Genomic DNA, 20,160 nt, shown 5'->3' on the forward strand with positions numbered 1-20,160 from the left:
TATTGGTCAGAGTATTGAGTACAGGAGTTGGGAGGTCATGTTGTGGCTGTACAAGACATTGGTTAGGCCACTGTTGGAATATTGCGTGCAATTCTGGTCTCCTTCCTATCGGAAAGATGTTGTGAAACTTGAAAGGGTTCAGAAAAGATTTACAAGGATGTTGCCAGGATTGGAGGATTTGAGTTATAGGCAGACACTGAACAGGCTGGGGTTGTTTTCCCTGAAGCATTGGAGACTGAGGGGTGACATTATAGAGGTTTACAAAATTATGAGGGGCATGGATAGGATAGATCGACAAAGACTTTTCCCTGGGGTCGGGGAGTCCAGAACTGGAGGGCATAGGTTTAGGGTGAGAGGGGAAAGATATAAAAGAGATCTAAGGGGCAACTTTTTCACGCAGAGGGTGGTACGAGTATGGAATGAGCTGCCAGAGGATGTGGTGGAGGCTGGTACAATTGCAACATTTAAGAGGCATTTGGATGGGTATATGAACAGGAAGGATTTGGAGGGATATGGGCCTGGTGCTGGCAGGTGGGACTACATTGGGTTGTGATATCTGTTCGGGATGGACAGGTTGGACCGAAGGGTCTGTTTCCATGCTGTACATCTCTATGAGTCAATGACTGCCTTGCAATCCCTGGTTGAACATCTGTTGGACTCCCTGAAGTAACTATATCCTTTCTTAATAGGAAGCTAAAACTGCATCCAACACTCCAAGTGTGATCTCACCAAAGCCCTGTGTAACTGCAGTAAAATATCTCTACTCTTGAACTCAAAATCATTTTACAGTGAAGGCCAATATACCATTTGCCTTCCTAATTCTTTGTTGCATCTGTCTACTTTTATTGACTAGATACTCAGATCTCACCATACTCCAGACTTCCAAATATATTACCATTTAAATCATAATCTTGCAAGCTATTTTTCACACTGAAATGTTGAACTTCACATTCAGCCAAATTGTACTCCATTTGCCATGTGTTTGCTCACTCACCCAACTTGCGTAAATCACCCTAAAGTTTCCTTGCACCGTCCTCACAACCCCAACCAGTTTTGTGTCATCATAAACTTGGAAGGTTGCATTTGGATCTCTCTGCATGTATGTAGTGAAACCCAGATCCTTGCAGCATCCCACTAGTTACTGCCTGCCACCTGGAAAAAGACCCAAGTTTTCCCCTCTGATTCTTGTCTGTCAAACAATTCTCAATCCGTACTATTATCCCCTATCCAATGTGCTTCAAATTTTTCCCACTAATGTCGTGAGGAACCTTACCAAATGTCTTCTGAAAATTTAAAACACCACATGCATGGATTCTCCTTTACCTATTCTACGATTTGCATCTTCAAAGAAAAATTCCAGTAGATTTGTTCAAAATGATTTGTCTTTCATAAAATATGCTAGACAGCTTTGTCAAATCCCATTAAATGTTTTCCAGATGTTGTTATCATGTCTTTTAAAACTGATGTTTTTCCCACTTCTGATATTAGACTAACTGGTCTATAATTGTCTGTTTTCAGTCTCCTTCCTCTTTTAAGTGGTGGGGTTATATTTGTTACCCCCCCCACCCCCCCCCAATCCACAGGAACAAGTCTATAAAATTTTGTAGGATGACCACCAATGAATCCAATATTTCAATTTACTATTCTGGATCTGGATTATTATGCCCTGCTGAATTATCAGCCTTTAACCCCATTAATTTCACTATCACTATTTTCTTACTAGTACTGATTTCCTTTAAATCCACTCTCTTGCTAGACCCTTAGTTCCCTAATATTCTGGGAGTTCCCTAACATTTCTGGGAGGTTATTTTTGCCCTCTTTTGTGAAGGCAGAACAAAGTATATGTTTAATTCATCTGCCATTGCTCTGTTCTCCATTATAATTTCCCCAGCTTCTGATTATAAGGGGCATACATTAATAAAAACAATCTTTTCTCTTCCTTAGTTATAGAGTCTTTTACACTCAATTTCTATGTTCCTTTTAATTTTACTCTCATACTCTATCTTATCACCTCGATCAAATTTTTCCAAAATGGTCTTAGTCTTCAGGCTTGCTGCAATTGTATATGGCTGTCATTTGCAATGGATGGGATCTCTCCATGGCATGCCAAAAGCTCTCTGTTCCCAAGGGGTAGTCATGGTCAAGAAAGATTATTCCTAATTTCATTTATAAGCCAATTGTTGAGCCACCTTTACTTTTTTATTTTTGCACCAAACAGCAATGAATATATTGTTGTAATTCAAACACATGTTCTTTAAAAATGAACCTACTGTTTGTCCACTGTCAACCCCTTTAGTAAGGTTTCCCAGTCTAAACTTTCCAATTCACACCTCATAACCACATAGCATCATTTATTTATATTCATGGCACTGGTTTCAGATTTGACCACATCACGCTCCAGCTTAATGAATAATTCTATCCTACAGTGGCTGCTCTTCACCACAACAAAACTGTTATAGTCATTACAGTTTACATTAGTTTAGTCTGTTACACTATTGTCTTTCTTGACCATGGCTACCCCTTGAGAACAGAGAGCTTTTGGCATGCCATGGAGACATCCCATCCATTGCGAATGACATCCTCCGCAAGTGGTGGGTAGGGCAATGTACTGGTGGCAAACTGTCAGATAGCCACCAAATCAAATCTTGTTGGGTCCATCATTAGATTAATTGTTTACCTGCCTTTGACGTACATGCAACTGATTTAGATTCCCATATACTCAAGGGAAACTTCCATAGCAACTGGTACACAACGAAAGCAAAGCTAGTCAACCAAAGCCCTGCGTAACTGCAATAAGCATCCCTATTTCTAAACTCAAATTCTATTGCAATGAAAGCCAATGTACTTTTTGCCTCCCCACCCACCTCTGAAGTGACCAGCATTGGAGAGGAAAATTAAGAATTCACCGCACATGACTCCTTGATAAAATTCACATCATTCAGTATAATAATCTGTCTGATGAACTGAATTATTCGAGTGTCAATTGTCATTGGGTTCTGTTTTATTATTCAAAACACACAGCCTGAAATGTCTGCAAATGCCATGGCTTAAATACGTAGAGAGGAGAGTGGAACACTTTGGAGTGATTCTGGAAGCCTGGTCAAGCAACCAGCCCTGGTAACAGTGATCTTTATTACCAATCACTAATAAAATATGACAAACTACTAACTGCTAACATGGAATATTGACTGTTGACACAGACACTGGAAGGAGGCACCTTCAGATAAAACTAACAGGAAGAACAAAGGTTAAAATGGATTTGAAAATGACGTTTATGTATCATCCGTGCAATGCAAATATGATCTACTTATCAAAGTCTCTGCAACTTTCTGGGTGGATTTGTGCAAAGGCTAAAGTAATGCCGTAACACACTTCATAATATTTCAATTCGTAATAAGGAAATCCATTAAAAGACATTTAGATACCTATTAAAATGTCATATGAGCTGTTTGTGAAAGCTCTCTGACATTTATAACGAAAGGCCATGTGGTGTCTGGGTAGATTTCGGTCAATTTCAGTCCGGTTTTAAATAAAAAGGGTAATTAATTTGTCAGACAGTAAAATATAAATTTAACAGTGGGATGACCGAAGAACCCTAGGGACTGTTAACAGGTGCAGTTATTTGTTCTTGTGAAATTTGTTTTCTTCTTGATGGAATGCTTGCACAGGGCCCTAACAGGGGCACAATTCATTTTGTAGCAATGCCATAAAAAATACATTTCTCATGTAGTAAAACTGAAAACAAAAACACAATTCATTTCAATCTCAAAAATACGAAAGCTGGAGATGATTGAATTTAGTTCCAAGCATAAGTGAATAGGTATAATCTATTTATACTCGTATGGCGTGTTTGTATTCTTAAATAACGCATTGAATTGCCACAGAATGTTGAGTAGTTTTGCATCAACATTGTGCGTAATAATATCAATATATGTGGATAGAGTATCCATTAATATTAATACTTTTCTTCTACATTTCTCTATGGAATAAAATACATAATGAGCTGTATTTAATTCTGGTGAAAGAACTCTCATTCACTTGCTGAAGAGCTGGCAAGAGCCTCACAGGCTCTAAGAGCTGGTTAAGCACTCAACTGGCAGCAGCAGGCATCCCACAGGTTCAGGACAGTTCCAGGACAGTTCAAGAAAGGCAGGTCCTGAGTGCTGGCAGCTCCAGGTCAGTGGCGAGCATCTTGTTCTTGATCGGCAGCATCACTATGAAAGCCTGTGGCTGGTACTTCATCCCTCTGAGACTCAGGATCGCCATGCACTCAAACAGAGAAATGGTGGCAGGAGGAATGGGATCACAGAGTGGGAGTGGCAGAGTGAAGCTTCGTTAAGGGGACAATCATGAATAAGGATTGGTGGGGATGTCTCTCAGCCACTCCTGTCACGTCCAGCTCCCTCGTTCAGGCTTTTGAATGAAAAGCACCAACCCCTCCTACCCAACTCACCCCCCACAACCCCCATCCCACCTAACACCCCACCAACTTCCACACCCCAGCCCCTGGACTCCTGCAAGCAAAAATGCCAGAGTTTGATTTTCCAGCCCCCTGCATTGCCTACCCTGTATCCTTACACTGTAACTCTTTGTTCCTGGAAGAATGTTTAGAGCCTCTACCATCACAGACCACAACATGCATGGAAAAGTGTGCACTGCAACTTGGACTCCCTGGTTGAATTGTGACATACCACCAATAACTGATAAAAGGTCACTGTTATGGGGACTGAGACAGGGATGGTGTGTGTGGGGGGGAAGGTAGTGGGTTAGCTTTGATGGTGTGTCTCCCCCCATTCCACCAAAGCCATGCCCCAATTGAAATTACAACATTTTGTCCCGCTGTGTGAGCTGCAGTTTCCTGAAATTTCAACTCTTACCACGCAGTCATAAAGCACAGAAGATAACAGTGATATCACTAAATCATTCACCTACTCTCTTTCCCTTTGAAGTATTTTCTGTGATTCATCCAAACGAAACTGCAGGGCTATGGCTTTCATGGAGTCGCTCTCAAAGGGCTGTAGGCCATCTTCCAACAGGAGCTTAGCTTTTTCAGCACAGATGGTAGAGTTACACAAACTCAAGGTGGCAGAAGACTCCAGACCTTGTCCTCTTCCATGAGGTTTCTCTTTCAGTATAGTTTCAATTATATCAAAACCCTGGGGACAGACCACATCAAATATTTTCAATATTAAAGACATATGTGACATGAATAATAGACATCTGTACTTTTAAATACTATAGTTTCACTGGAAAATGTTCTGAGTATTGGAAAAGAAGTTTTCCAAGAATTTGGAATCAGGAAATGACTTTATAAGGTACATCATGTGTGAGTCATATATTCTGAGGAATCTCTTTAATATTGCAGCCGTCAGCTAGGTTATAGCCCACAGAGTGTCTATGACAGCCCTTTGCAATTGCATTGTCAGTGCAGGAAATATGGAGAAATATTTATTTGCATAACGCCCATTTTGAAGAGGATAATCTAACAAGAAAGATGACATTAAACAAGACCTTTTCTTTTTACATTGTATAACTCAGAATGCCACACTTGTTAACTGCACAAATAATGTGACATTTCTAGGAAAACCTTCTTAAGTCTCATGTGTTTCTTTTTGCCCTGCATATCTTTAAACACTTGCTTAATGTTTATATTGTAATTCTTCCGTATTTACAAAATTATTGACTGGATCAATCCATTAATGGAACATGGAACAGTATAACACAGTACAGGCCCTTGGGTCCATGATGTTGTGCTGAGCATTTATCTTAATCTAAGATCAACCTAACCTACACACCCCTCAATTTACTGCCATCCATGTGCTTGTCCAGCAGTCACTTAAATGTAGAACATGAAATTACAATAAAAATCAAATTCAAAATTTGGCAGGTTTTGTCTGACCATACCAGGTTACCAGAATACTTGAGGAGAAAGTGAGGACTGCAGATGCTGGAGATCAGAGCTGAAAATGTGTTGCTGGAAAAGCGCAGTAGGTCAGGCAGCATCCAAGGAACAGGAGAATCGACGTTTCAAGCATAAGCCCTTCTTCAGAATACTTGGAAATGATAATCCCAAACACACTGTACCAGCTGGGGGAATTTAAATTAAGCTCATAACTTCTGAAATTGAAAGCTAGACTCATTAATGGTGACCATAAAACTACTGTCAATTATCATCAAAACCCATCTGGATCACTAATGTTCTTTAAGGGAGGGAAATCTGCCATCCTTGGCTGCTTTCGCCTATACATGACTCCAGATCCACAGCAGTGTGGCTGACTCTTAGCCCTCTGAAATGCCTGAGCAAACCACTCAGTGCAAGGGCAATTAAGGAGGAGAAACAAATGCTGGCCTTGCCAGTGACACCTACATCCCTTGAACAAATGAAGTAAAGGAAAACAGGATTTTCAATGTGTTTTTTCTTTAAGTCTACCATGCACTCATCCCACACATTCTATCCTACCACTGGCGTCCGTCCATCTGTTTCATAAGTCTAACTAAAGAAAGTGTTGCTTAAATTTCTAATTTAAGTTTGACCCTTTTAACTTTAATTCAGGTCTCCTGCATCTATCTCCAACAGAGTTCTTGAGAAGATTTGTAGCTCAGTTTGTGGATGAAGTCGTGGATTCATTCGCCAAGTCAGTGTATTTTTCTGCAAACGTTTCATCGCTTCGCTCGATGACACCATTAGTGCATCTTTGATATGGTGTTGGTGGTCTGTCCCGTCTCATATTTCTCTGTCTCTGCTTGTTGGTACTTCCTGTTCTGTATCGGAGTGATTTGTGTACAGGGTCCAGTTCAATGTGTCTATTAATTGTGTTCTGGTTGGAGTGCCAGGCTGCAAGGAATCATCTGGCGTGTCTCTGTTTCACCTGTGCTAGGATGGTTACATTGTCCCAGTTGAATTTGTGTCCTTCATTGTCTGTGTAGTTGTAAACGAGAGAATGCTGGTCGTGTCTGGCAATGGCAAGTTGATGTTCATGCACTCGTATGGTCAGTTTTCTTCCTGTTTGTCCAATGTAGGGTTTTTCACAGTCTTTGCAGGATATCTTGTAGATAACGTTTGTCCTTTTGGATATGGGTGTCGGGTCTGTAACCTTTGTGAGGAGCTGGTGGAAGGTGTTTTTCTTTCATGTCTGTTTTGTCTCGGATGGTTACATCGTCCCAGTTGAATTAGTGTCCTTTGTTGTCTGCGTGGTTGGAAATGAGAGTGTGCTGGTTGTGCATGGCAGTGGCGAACTGATGTTCATGCACTCATATGGTCAGTTTTCTTCCTGTTTGTCCCATGTAGATCTTCCACCAGCTCCTCACAAAGATTAAAGACCCAACACCCACATCCAACAAGGTAAACATTATCTACAAGATACCCTGCAATGACTGTGAAAAACACTACACTGGACAAACAGGAAGAAAACTGAGGCGAAACAGAGACACGCCAGAGAATTCCTTGAAGCATGGCACTCCAACCGGAATTCAGTCAAGAGACACATTGAATTGGACCCTGTACACAACTCTCTCAGATACAGAGCTGCAAGTACCAACAAGCAGAGACACATTAACATCAGGCAGGACAGACCACCAACACCTTATCAAAGACGCACAATGATGTCACCTAGCGAGGCAATGAAACGTTTGCAGAAAAACACACTGGCTCAGCAAACGAATCCATGACTACATCTATCTCCAATGGTTTTTTTGAATCTAAATTCTCTATACTTTACAAATTTTAGAAAAAGGTGGTGCAGTGCCAGTGCCCCTACCTCAGGACCAGAAGGCCTGAATTCAAACCCCACCTGTGGCATAAATGGGCCATAATAATGCCTGAATAGGGTGATTCAAAATATCTAAAAATATCTTTATTGAAGGGTACTGATACAAGGTCATTAACTTGAAAAATTGGGGGTAATTTTAACTTAACCACTCAGTGTGAAACCAGGGAGTACAACATTGATTTTACTCCTCACTCAGACTACTTCAGTGGACCGTAAAAGTGTGTAGGACATGAAGCCAACTTGGCACCGATCCACTTAGTCTTCCAATGGATTAAGTTAAAATGGACACCAGTACAGTTTCTGTCCTGCTGAATGTTTCCAGTGTTTTTGGCCTTTATGATTTCTGCATTCACCTTTATTTTAACCTTACATCATCCTAGTTCGTTGTAAAGAATTAAGGATGGATGATCATTCCACATAGTTCATATATTAAGTTCAGGTATTAACCTCATTGTCCATCTCTGGATACCGTTTAAGAATCCTACGGTGTTTCCTGTAATGCTGAACAGGGTACATGACAGTGATATTAAGATTTATATTTGATCATGTCTGGGTATATTCATATGTATCCTTATCCATTTAGTCATTATTATTTACCCCCACAATTAAACATATTTTTATAAATTTAATTGCTGCAATAATAATGGCAGGGAGGTTTAAGCAAAGATTTCTGTGTTGTATGGTCACTTTGTATAGATATACAAAGCAGAAAACATTGCAAAGGTCTGAAGTGAAATTAGTAACTTAGCACTAAACTGTATTGAAAAGTGGAGGATATACTCAGTAAGAATACATGTGCCTGCTAAACACTAGAATGAAGGACCATAGACACCACATGTAGAAGGGTGGTTAAAAGGAGTGGAAGACACCCTTAAACTGTATTTGGAGATAGTTTAATCCATTATTGTGGGAATTTTGTTCCAAAAAAAAAACTGCCCACTTATTCCCAATAAACTCTCTCACAAATTCATTTAACTGCTTTGTTATCACTCTCTCAAATTTGCTAAATTCATTTAAAGATTCCACACAATAATGGTTGGTGAATAATTATTTGTTTTCAAAGGCACAATGTAAATCACAGTTAGATGGATATCATCATGAGGCATGTACATGGAATGTTGATAAAACTGGCTCATTCATCTTTGGGCACTTTTGTCTTCCAAACAAAACTTTGCCAACATTTTTATGTGAAGGCAGCAAAAGTTTATAATCCTAGTTGAATGCAGGTTGGCAAGCAAGTAGCTGGAAAGAGATGTTTAAGTTTACATTGCCTAAGTTTTCATTCTATCTTGTTTTGTATTTTACAGTGGCGGGGGAGGAAGATGGGGAGAGTTTGATGGCCCCCTCCATAATAAGTGGACCAAGAGACTGGTGATATTGTGTGGGGGACCTGCCTCATTAGGTGAGGCGATGGCATTGTGGTATTACTAGACTATAAGCTAGAAGCTCAGCTAATGCCCCAGGAATCGAGGTTCAAATCCTGCTACGACAGACAGTGGAATTTGAATTTATAGTGAGATTAGAAAAACAGATGAGGATAGCTCTGTAATTAAAAAGAGCAAGCCAATTAGAAAAGGTAGGCAAGAGCAAGTCAGTGAAGAACTCTGAAGAATTAAACTGCATTTATTTCAATATAAGGGGTCTTACAGGTAAGGCTGATGAACTCAGGGTATGTATGGGAACATGGGACTGGGACCTCACAACTATTACAGAAACATACATGAGGGAGGACTGGCAGCTCAATATTCTGGAGATGCTATAGGAAGGCTAGAAAGGGAGGCAAGAGATGAGGGGGAGCAGTGTTTTTGATTAAGGAAAACATTACTGCCATACATAGAAAGAATATTTCTAAAGGATCGTCCAGTGAAGCTAAATGGGTGAAACTGAGACATAAAAAGTGGATGATCACCTTGATGGGATTCTACTAAAGGGCCCCCAACAGTCAGTAGGAAATTGAGGAGCAAGTATGTAGAGAGATATCAGATGTCTGTAAGAGTAATAATGTAATGGTAGGGGATTTTAACTTTCAAAACATTGACTGAGACTGCCATGGTGTTACGGGCTTAGATGATGAGGAATTTGTTAAATGTTTTCAAGAACTTTTTTAAAATCAAAATGTAGATGTACCTACTAGAGGAGGAGCAAAACATGATTTTTTCTTGGGAAATAAGACAGGGAAAGTAATTAAAGTGTTAGTGGGGGAGCACTTTGGGACCAGTGACCATAATTCTATTAGTTTTAAAATAGTGATGGATAAGGATATGACTTGTACAAAATTTAAAATTCCTAATTGGGGTAAGTCAAATTTTCATAGTATGAGACAGAAACTTTCAAAAGTTGATTGGAGTAGACTGTTTGCAGGTAAAGGAATGAATGGCAAATGGGAGGCTTTCAAAAGTGAGATCAGAAGAGTTCAGAGGCATTATGTTCCCGTTAGAGCGAAGGATAAGGCTGGTAAGATTAGAGGACAATGGATAAATATATTGAGGTTCTAGTCAAGGATAAGGAGTCATATATTAAATACAGATAACTAGGATCAAGTGAATCTCTTGAAGAGTATAAGGAGTATGGGGCATTCTTAAGAGAGAAATCAGGAGGGTAAAAAAAGTGATATGAGAAAGACTTGGCAGATAAAGTTAAGGATAATGCAAAGAGACAAGTACATGAAGAGCAAAAGAGCAACTAGGGACAGAATAGGACCCCTAAAGAGCTATGAAGTGTTATGGACCAGGCCAGACCCCTCAAAACATTTCAAGAAGGTAGCCCAGACCCTAACTTTGCTAGTTGTTTTAAACAGGTGTAACACAGATATTGCAGGAGTGATGCAGCTGGCCCAACCACTTAGTTTTAAACAAACCAGAATTTATTTACAAGATGACCAAATGAAACACAAACAAAAGAGAACAGAATGCAGAATGATTTAACCCATCCGAAAACCCAATAGGTCATCCTAACTTAATGATACTGTTTGAAATACTTGCAATAATCCCCATAAACATCCCTTGGCACAAATGGTAAAATCAAATACAGGGTCTTACAGGAGGGAAATCAGAGAAGGAGGATCAACACGGACCTTCTTCTTTGGGTCCAGCAGCTTCCAAACACTACTGCTAAAAAAACCAAACCAAACCAGAAAAAGGTTGAGCTGGGAGAACTGGCCACTCCCCTTTCATTGTACAATTCTTTTTTAAACTTGAAAGCCCTCTGCAGTATCTGTTAGGAATAAACAAATTGGCCCTAAAACCTTCAACCCCAGACTTTTCGGAGTCTGTGTCATTTACGAGCTCTTTGAAAGAAAAATCCCAAGGACAGCATAACCCTGCTAAAGGAGCAGCTTCATCACAGAAATCATCTATGCATGGAACCACAGGAGATGGGAGCCATTCTAAACTAATATTTCACATTAGCTTTTACTGTAGAAAAAGAAATGGCGGCAAGGGTACTCGATAAGTAAATACTGAAGTCTTGCAAACAGTCCACATTACAAAAGAGGTGGCGCTGGCGATCTTAAAAAACATAAAGGTGGATAAATCTCCAGGAGCTGATCAAGTGTATTCCAGGACATTGTGGGAAGTCAAGGGAGACATTGCAGTACTCATAGCAGAGATATTTGTATCATCTACAGGTGAGGTGCTGGAAAACTGGAAGATGGCTGAGTTGTGCCTTTATTTAAGAAAGGCTGTAAGAAGAAGCCAAGAACTATAGACCAGTGAGTCTGACATCAGTGGTGAGTAAGTTGTTGAAGGGCATTCTGAGAGTTGGGATTTACATGCACTTGGAAAGGCAAGGACTGATTAGGGATTGTCAGTATGGCTTTGCGCTGGGGAAATTGTGTCTCACAAACTTGATTTGAGATATTTGAGAGCGTAACCAAAATGACTGTTGAGGGCAGAATGATGGATGTTGTCTACATGGACTTTAGTAAAGTCTTTGGCAAGGTTCCACAGGGTAAACTAATTAATAAAGTTAAATCACAAAGGATTCAGGGAGAGCTTGCCAATTGGATATAAAATTGTCTTGACAGATAGTGACATTGGGGGAACCATCCCAAATGAACTTGCATCTCCTCAAGAGCAGTTGGGAATGGGCAATAGATGCTAGCCTTGGTTACAAAACCCAAATTTTGAACAATGTTTTTTGCTTAATTTACAGCCCTTTCAAATGGCAGTGTAACAAAAATCAAATATTTTATGGGAAATTATGAAATTTTAATTAACACAATATTTGTGGGGTAAATGATCTATGCTGTTGGATCTTTTACATGCACTGATCGTGGATGTAAGTTTACCAGCGTGTTACCTCTCCAGGGACATCAGAGTGCATGGATAGCCACAGATGAAACCCAGACAGCCAAACTGGATGACTCCCTTAGCTGCCCACTGCCTGGACTGTTGATGACCACATTGGCCAAGTCCAGGACTAGTTTAATAAGGATGTTCTCTAATTTACTCACCCCACTGTGCATCAGCTCGTCAAACAGGAAGCTGAGGGGCAACCTAGCTCTCAATGTCGGCAAGACCAAAGAACTCATTATTGACTTTCAGTGGGATGTAACACATGCCCCCCTACACATTAACACCACAGAGGTGGAACAAGTGGAGAGTATCAAGCTCCTGGGAGTGGGCATCAACAACAAGTTTCCTTGGACTCTTTATGTGGATGCACTGGTTACAAAGGCCCAACAACGTCTCTTCTTCCTCATGCAGCTGAGAAAATTTGGCATGACGGCAAATACCCTTGCCAACTTTTATAGGTGTGCCATCAAGAGCATTCTGTCTGGATGTATCACTACCTGGTATGGTAACTGTACCATTCAAGATCAGAGCCAATTACAGAGAGTGGTCAACCAGGCCCGGACAATCACAAAAGCCAACCTCCCATCTATAGAATCCATCTACCAGGTTCACGGTCAAGGAAAGGTTGCCAGTATTCTCAAAGACCCATCCTACCCTGGCAATGTTTTTCTACAACCTCTACCACCGAGGAGAAGGTATAGAAGCCTGAAAACACGCACCAGCCTGTTTTGAAACAGTTTCTACCCCACTGTTGTTAGAATACTGAATGGACTCACAAACTCTTAGCATTCGCCCGTACCTGTGTTTTTATTTTGCCGCTGTTTACCTATTACTTACTTATCTATGCTACTTAACTATATGATCTGCTTGTGGTGCTCGCAAGACAAAGCTTTTCACTGTGCCTCAGTACACATGGCAATAAATTCAATTCAATTCAATTCAACTTTTTCACATAGAAGGTGGCTCATATATGGAATGAACTGCCAGAATGGGAAAGTGGTAGATGTAGGGACAGTTACAACATTTAAAGACATTTGTATAGGTACATGTTCTGTGGAAGGGTCACTAGACCCGAAATGTTAACTCTGATTTTTCTCCACAGATGCTTCTCCAGCGATTTCTGTTTTTATTTCTGATTTACAGCAGCCACAGTTCATTTGGTTTGTAATAGGACAGGTAGATGAATAGAAAATGTTTAGAGGGATATGAGCCAAACTTAGGCAAATGAGAAACCTGGTCATCATGGATGAGTTGGACCAAAGGGTCTGTTTTTGTGTATTGTATGACTCTGACCCTATGACAGTAGGAAACGGGATGGGGGGGGGGGGGGGAGTTTGTTTTGACTAGAGGCATGTGACCAGCAGTGTTCTACAGGAATCGATACTGGGTCCACTGACTCACAAAGCCTTTAAAGACAACGGCTTCAAATCATTTAAAAGTTCCGCTTTTAATGCTCTTCAGAGAGATTTAAGGTAGCATATAATTTGAAACACAGTCTCTTCCTAACAGTAAACGTTAGGACGTGCACTTGTTCTGGTTTGCTCAATGAACCTGTAGTTATTACATAATTGTGCCATCGCTCATGAAAGAATTCCCAGTTTTGCCTCATAGCTTTACTCATTTAAGCAGGAGCTGTTGGGAAGGCTGTAGTTATTTCATCTGAAGTTGTGTTTCCACTGTGATTGTCAACTTTTCAAAATTGTTCAGTGGCAGTTCACAGTTCTACAGATGTGCTTTTGGTTTCAGCTCTGGACCCTCACCACAGTGCCTTTTTTTTAAAAAAAATCATGTTTCAAGTGTACTATAGCAGACTAGAACAGACATTTGTACAACTGTATTTTAACAATCTCCAAAAAAAGTCAATCTTTTCGCTTTACATGTTCTGCAAATTCTTTATCTTGCTGTTTACAAATCCATGACAACTAGCCCTGATTAACTCATAAATTCATGATCATACACTTAAATCTTTCTGTGTGTCCATTACTTTCATCCATTATTAAATACATGCAGAGGGTTAAATGATCAGGAAGCACCATCATGAGGAAATTCTATGGGAAATTAATGGATCGCCAATGAAATCTTTCTTAACCAGCTGATAACTGAGATAAAATTACAAAGAAATACATGTAAACAGAAACAGACACATGGCATGACTGGTATTTAAACTCAACTTTAGTTGCCTCTTCCTCTTCATATCTATCTGTTCCCATCTCCATTGTGCATGCAAGATGAAGTGACCCACAATTTACTGATATATCCCTCTCCCCTTTACTTGAGAATGCATATAATGTTTTCCACTTACCTTTGGAACAGTTCCCATTTGCAAAGGTCTACAAGACAATTCATATCTGATTCAGTGTCAATATTTTAAGTAGTTAATGGAAGTAATTTTCTCATCCAATTATTCTATATATTCTAAATATTTTAGAAGAGGAGCATTCATGATGGTGGTGAGAGGGGGCAGGGGAATGGTAGTAAATGAATTACTCCTTAGGAGGGCCAGGCCAAATGGTCTTCTTCTGCTATCCCTGATCCCGAATATGTATTCTTATTATCAGTGCATCCTTGTCAAGGTTTCATGATCCAAGGATTTCCTAAATTCACTGTGTTATTTCATAACTCTCTTTGCATTGGTAGAATATCAAGTAGACTTTTAAAGCCAAAGTAAATTATACTTTTATTTACAACTTGATAGAATCAGTTCATATATTCAATAAAAAATCAGATTCAAATATATTATAAATAACAAAATACTGTTTTCTCATAATTTCTTTGGAATATGATACAGTATTTGGATTAATAAATTTTGCCTACGTTCATACTAATTTATTGATATATCTTGTATTATGTATGGAAACTTCCTTGGGAATGTTTTTTCTAAAATGTAATGAAAATCCATTTGCATGAGTTGCTATCAGACTGAGCTCAGAAAGAACTGCTGAACTGAAAACTGTCACAGTTTAAACTATGAATGCACCTGAAACATTGTGGGTCAAAATTCTCCAACTTTTAAACATAGAAACATAGAAAATTGGAGCAGGGGTAGGCCAATCAGCCCTGCTCCATTGTTCATTATGATCATGGCTGATCACCCTGCTCAATAGCTCCCATATTGTTTGGTTCTTTTAGCCTCAAGTACTAAATCAAATTCTTTCTTGAACTCATACAATATTTTGGCCTTGATTGTTTGCTATGGTAGTGAATTCCCCAGGCTCACCACTCTCTGGAGGAATAAATCGCTCCTCATCACCATACTAAATGCTTTACTCTGTATCATTAGTCAAATTTCTTCAGAGGATTTCCAAACAAACATATCAAACTTAAAAATATAACAAATTAAATTATGAATAATTATGACATTTAAATTAATACAATATTCAAGAGAATCTCAAACCCTAAATTTAACCTGCACAAACTCAGGATAGGCTAGTGTCTCAGAGGTTGCACTGAAAGATTTGTAACATGTGGTGACATGGGTGTAGGATTTGCTTTTGCAGTTTAACCTGGCCCCTAATTCTCCTGTGACTAGTGGTTTACTAACTTCCAAAAAAATCTCAAGGTTAAAGTAGTAGGCAACACGTAACAGCTACACAAATGTAGCAGCATCTGCCCAAATGCCTTTTTAACAGCCCATTCCTGAGTGGGCTATAATTCCCTTTGTAATGTATTTCATATCATTTCTTATCAAAATGTTACAGTCAGTTTTTATGATAAATATTACCTGAAGGTATATCTTTCCTTACACCAAGTTAGGCATTAGCAATTCATCCACCATCATCATAATTAAACAAGCCAATCTATAAATTGACAACATTTGTACAAAAATCCTTCTGAATAATAATACTTCCCAGGCTCAGCAACAGTGATCCACATACAGTTGTCAAAAAATAATCAAGAATACATATACTAGCTCAAGAGAAATATGGTAATGATAATCAATATGTTATTATCTAATAGCTGACAATTGTGGCTCATAGAAGTGTCTGATGTATGTATATATGTGCATAACTTGTCTTTACCATATTTATATCTTGAAAATATTCTTTCATGAGACACGGGCATCGCTGTCAAGGTCAACTTCTGTTGATCATCTCTAATTGCCCTGAAACTGAGTAACCAGCTAGGGCATTTCAGAGGGCAGTTAAGAGTCAACTACATCAGTGGAGTCATCTGGTCTAGTAAGGATATCAGATTTCCTTCCCTCAGGATATTAGTGAACTAAATAGCCGTTTACAACAATTCCTTGGATATAATTACTCAGACTAGCTTCCAATTAGAGATTTTTAAATTAACTCATATTAAATTCCACCAACTGCTACAGTGGCGTATGAATCTAAACCCATAGGACATTAATCTGGGATTACTAATCCAGTTACATTCATTTACACTACCACCTCCCTTTGTATTGATTGGGGTGCTCTTATATCCTAAAGTGTAGAAAAAGCTTATAAGTCGACTGAAAAAAAGGATTAGTTCTGTTTTGGCTTCTACTTGACATAGATACCAGTGCCCGCTCCTGATTATTATGTAAACTTTAAATTAACATTGGTTATATTTATGAAAAATTGCTTCCAATGCTTATATTGTAATTTACAGAGCGGTAGCAGTGCCAAATGCAGGACAGTGCTAAAATCAGCCAGATTTGCTGATCTGGCTTTTACCATTCCTTAGCTAGGGAGAGTAAAAGTCAAAAAGCGGGGTGCTGGAAAAACCAGTCAGCAAATGTTGGCGCTGGTTATTTTGAATTCCCTATAGCAACTGCAGAGGCAGGCACAAGCGTACTTTGGTTGTGAAACCACTATCAATTGAATCATCTGTCATCACTTAGGGTCATGAGTGCTCATGCAATGATACACCAGCGTTCACAGATCAGAGGGATTGTAAACGGGGGGTGGGCGCACAAGAAAGGGGGGAACATAGTTCACTGCGTTTTATCTAAGAAGTGAGTATTCAAAGTTGAAACTGTTTTCCCATTCCAATTTTACGCCTGAACAGAGGTTTTGTTTTACATACCTTGTTTGGTGAGCCAGTGAATATATTCGGGGAAGTTGCGTTGTTATTATTCTCCACATCTTTGACGGGTTCCTGCTCCAGAGGATTGACTTCATCTTCCTCCAGTCCGACCCGCAAGGTCTCTGACTGAGTTTGAGTTGCTGTCGCTTCTCTCCTCAGTCCTTCGTTCTCGTCTAATAGCTCTTGCTTTTCCCTTTTCATGGCGGCCAACTCCTTCACCACCGACTCCAATTTCTGCCTCGTCTGTCGCACTTCCTCACGGGCCTTGTTTCGTTCTGCCCTCACTTTGCTCCATTTCTCTCGCCAGTTGGCCGTGCAGTCCGACCACCAGCGCATAGTCTTCTCCATTTGAGCAGCTCTGGCCCGGACCTCTTCCAACTCCCGATGGTACAATCCTTCAATGCTGTCCCAGTCACTGCAAATAGCCATATTCCGGGCCAGTTGCTGTGGTACCGCAGGTTGAGGTGGAACCTGGACCCTGTGAACCGTGGAATCAGTGCTCAGCATATACTCGGGCTGGTTTCCTTGCCCAAACTGACCATAGAGGTGTCTCGCTGCAGGCTGTTGAATATTTGGGGACTGTCCCTCTTCTCGTTTAGCAACGGGATTTGAGCTCATTATCTCGTTCTCCAAAATAAAACTTCTCGACTCCTTTTCTACTTGTTAACATTTCCCATCTTCAATTTCCTGTGAGAAGAAGCAAAAGTGTACAAATTGTAACATAAAACTTTAAATAAGAACAAAGAATAATTGGCCTTTGAAACCATGTTAAATGAAGCTTTTAAGTTTCTATAGAGTTTGTAATAATTGGGCCACACACAGTACAGCAGATTTTAATCACATCTGATCAAATCTATTATCCCAGCAATTCACACTCACCTGTCTTTCCCCCAGCATCAAATAAATTTGATGTGTAGTATAACTGTATTTTCTGAATGAGTTCCTTTATACAGTTATTTTTTGCTGAACAACTTGGAATTGCCCATGTAAAAAGAGTATAAAATTCTGGTTGCTATTTTCAAAAGATGATTGTTAATACACAGTCATGTTACATTAGAAAAAAATCAGGAACATGAATTATTTGGCAAAATTGTTTTAACATTGAACAGTCTTGTTGACTCCGATCAATGTTTCAGATTGAAACAGATTTATTTTGAATTGTCTCAAAGTGTTTATTGGACTAATTTCATTATTATCCATAGCTAGCAATATTTAAATACTTCTGTGGTATGGCTTTTTCATTGAAATGTGTTACTTCAAGAATTACTTTGTGTACTTCCATGTAAATTGTTAGATTTTTAAAAATGTTCACACAAAGTTGTTCACCCAGCAAAATATTTCTTCAGGTTATCACTTTATAAGCTGAATCTGTGATTGAAAATCCACACAAAATATATACTTTAAACTGCAGATAACAGCTTCCTTTGAGAAATAAACAGTGTGGTTTTTAATGATTCAAATATCTCTGTATTTATGGGGGAGGAGCAATGGGAAAGAATTTGGGATTGGAAACCAGAAGTGCAAGGTTTTTGGAGTGAAGCTAAGAAGAGTTTTTTTTTAGATTTCAGCAGATTGACAGCCTGTAGCCCCGGGGTAAAGCTGAGAGCAGAGAGGAGAGAAGGAACAGTCAGAAGAAAAATCATAGTTGAGGCAAGGCTTCTGGATGGTGGGATTGTGACTAAGAAGGAGTTTCTGGTCTGGGGAGAGATGATGGTTGTGGACAAGTAAGATTATCAAAGTCAGGAGAGTGGTCATTCTCCAAAAGAGGTCTCAAGAGTTGTAGGTTGTGGACACAGCTGCTCCTTCGAGCCAACAAAGTACGCTGTAAATAGACACACCATATGGATATAGTCCTGTTTACATCCTATCATCTGCCGTGTTTTCTTAGTCATAACAAACCCAGCTGATATAAGTAAAAAATAAAAATGGAGGCACACAGCTTTTCTAATAGACCCTTTTGAGAACAAATGGATTGCTTATATCCTGTCAAGCTTTAAAACCAGAAGTGGATGCATGGAAAACTAGTTTTAAATATTTTGCATTTTAACTTCCTAGCTGACACAAACCAATCCTTTTTAAGGGTTTAAGATCACTCCCAAATCTTTTTACATATTCCTCAGGTATTTAGAGTTGATGAACTGAAAAAAAAGTTGTTTGTAAGTGAATCAAGAAAATATACAGTAACATGACAATTTCTCTTTGCACATTTAGGAGTGGTAATTAGATAATGGTTGTAAATGTTGGCGAAACCATCATTATATTATTATTTATGTTTATGATCACTCCTCTGTCAAAATTGACAACAACTTGCAAGTTCGTGGCAGGACAGCAGAATAGCACAGGAAACTGAAAGTTGCTATCCGTAATTCAAAGTTCTTCCAGAGAATTCATCTTTGAGGACAACGACTCACCTCTATTCCCTGCCCCGAGTACAATCCCTAAGCAGTGAGATCATGAAAACTGCCACATGAATGCCAACAGTGTCACTCTAAAACCCAAGAAAAGGTTACACCTTGTAGAGGGATATCACACTGAGTTTTCAATGGTATACTAAGTTCATGACAATTAAACATTATCACAGGACCTAAATAAAATTGTCAAATTTCTCTTCAGTAATAAAACAAATTCCATCTATTTTTACAATAATAAAAAATGTTTGTTTATATTAATGTATTAGCTTCCATCTAAGTGCAATCCTAACCATTTATTTCACTAACTGAAAATTCAAATTTAAGTGAAGGATTAAATGTTTAACTGTTAGCTTTATTGTCTGTGAGAATAATTCTATGTGATTGGCTGCTTCTCGTGAGTGGTGACATTCCTGCAGCTGCCTGTCTGCAGATCCCCAAGGCTTGGCACTAGATTCAAATTAAGATAAGGAAATGTGAAGTTCAAGCCACAAAGATCAATAACCTCCTGTGGGTAGCTTTCTTTAGGATCAATGGTGAGTACTATTGCTTCACTAGTGACTTAAAACGGTAGTCTGTGATCTTTTTGTGGTTATCAATGAACTGCACACTGATGGAGTCAAAGTCTTTGCAGTTGACAAACATTCTTGTGTTATGAGGTAAGGGTGGCTTGAC

At 39.3% G+C, this 20,160-nt stretch overlaps 1 protein-coding gene across 4 annotated transcripts in view; it reads right to left on the bottom strand.

Moving 5' to 3' along the window:
• LOC122549141 (coiled-coil domain-containing protein 102A-like) overlaps positions 1-20,160 on the bottom strand; it is a 564,343-nt gene that overhangs the window by 435,910 nt on the left and 108,273 nt on the right. For all 4 annotated transcript variants that reach the window (XM_043688474.1, XM_043688477.1, XM_043688476.1 and 1 more), the window contains 2 exons: positions 17,078-17,764; positions 4,933-5,156 (listed from right to left, as the gene is read on the bottom strand). In XM_043688474.1, the coding sequence (XP_043544409.1) occupies positions 4,933-5,156; positions 17,078-17,695 (842 nt within the window). In that variant the 5' untranslated portion in view covers positions 17,696-17,764. The remainder of the gene's footprint in view (positions 1-4,932; positions 5,157-17,077; positions 17,765-20,160) is intronic.

Source organism: Chiloscyllium plagiosum, chromosome 4 (genome assembly GCF_004010195.1).
Source record: "Chiloscyllium plagiosum isolate BGI_BamShark_2017 chromosome 4, ASM401019v2, whole genome shotgun sequence".
NCBI lineage: Eukaryota > Metazoa > Chordata > Chondrichthyes > Orectolobiformes > Hemiscylliidae > Chiloscyllium > Chiloscyllium plagiosum.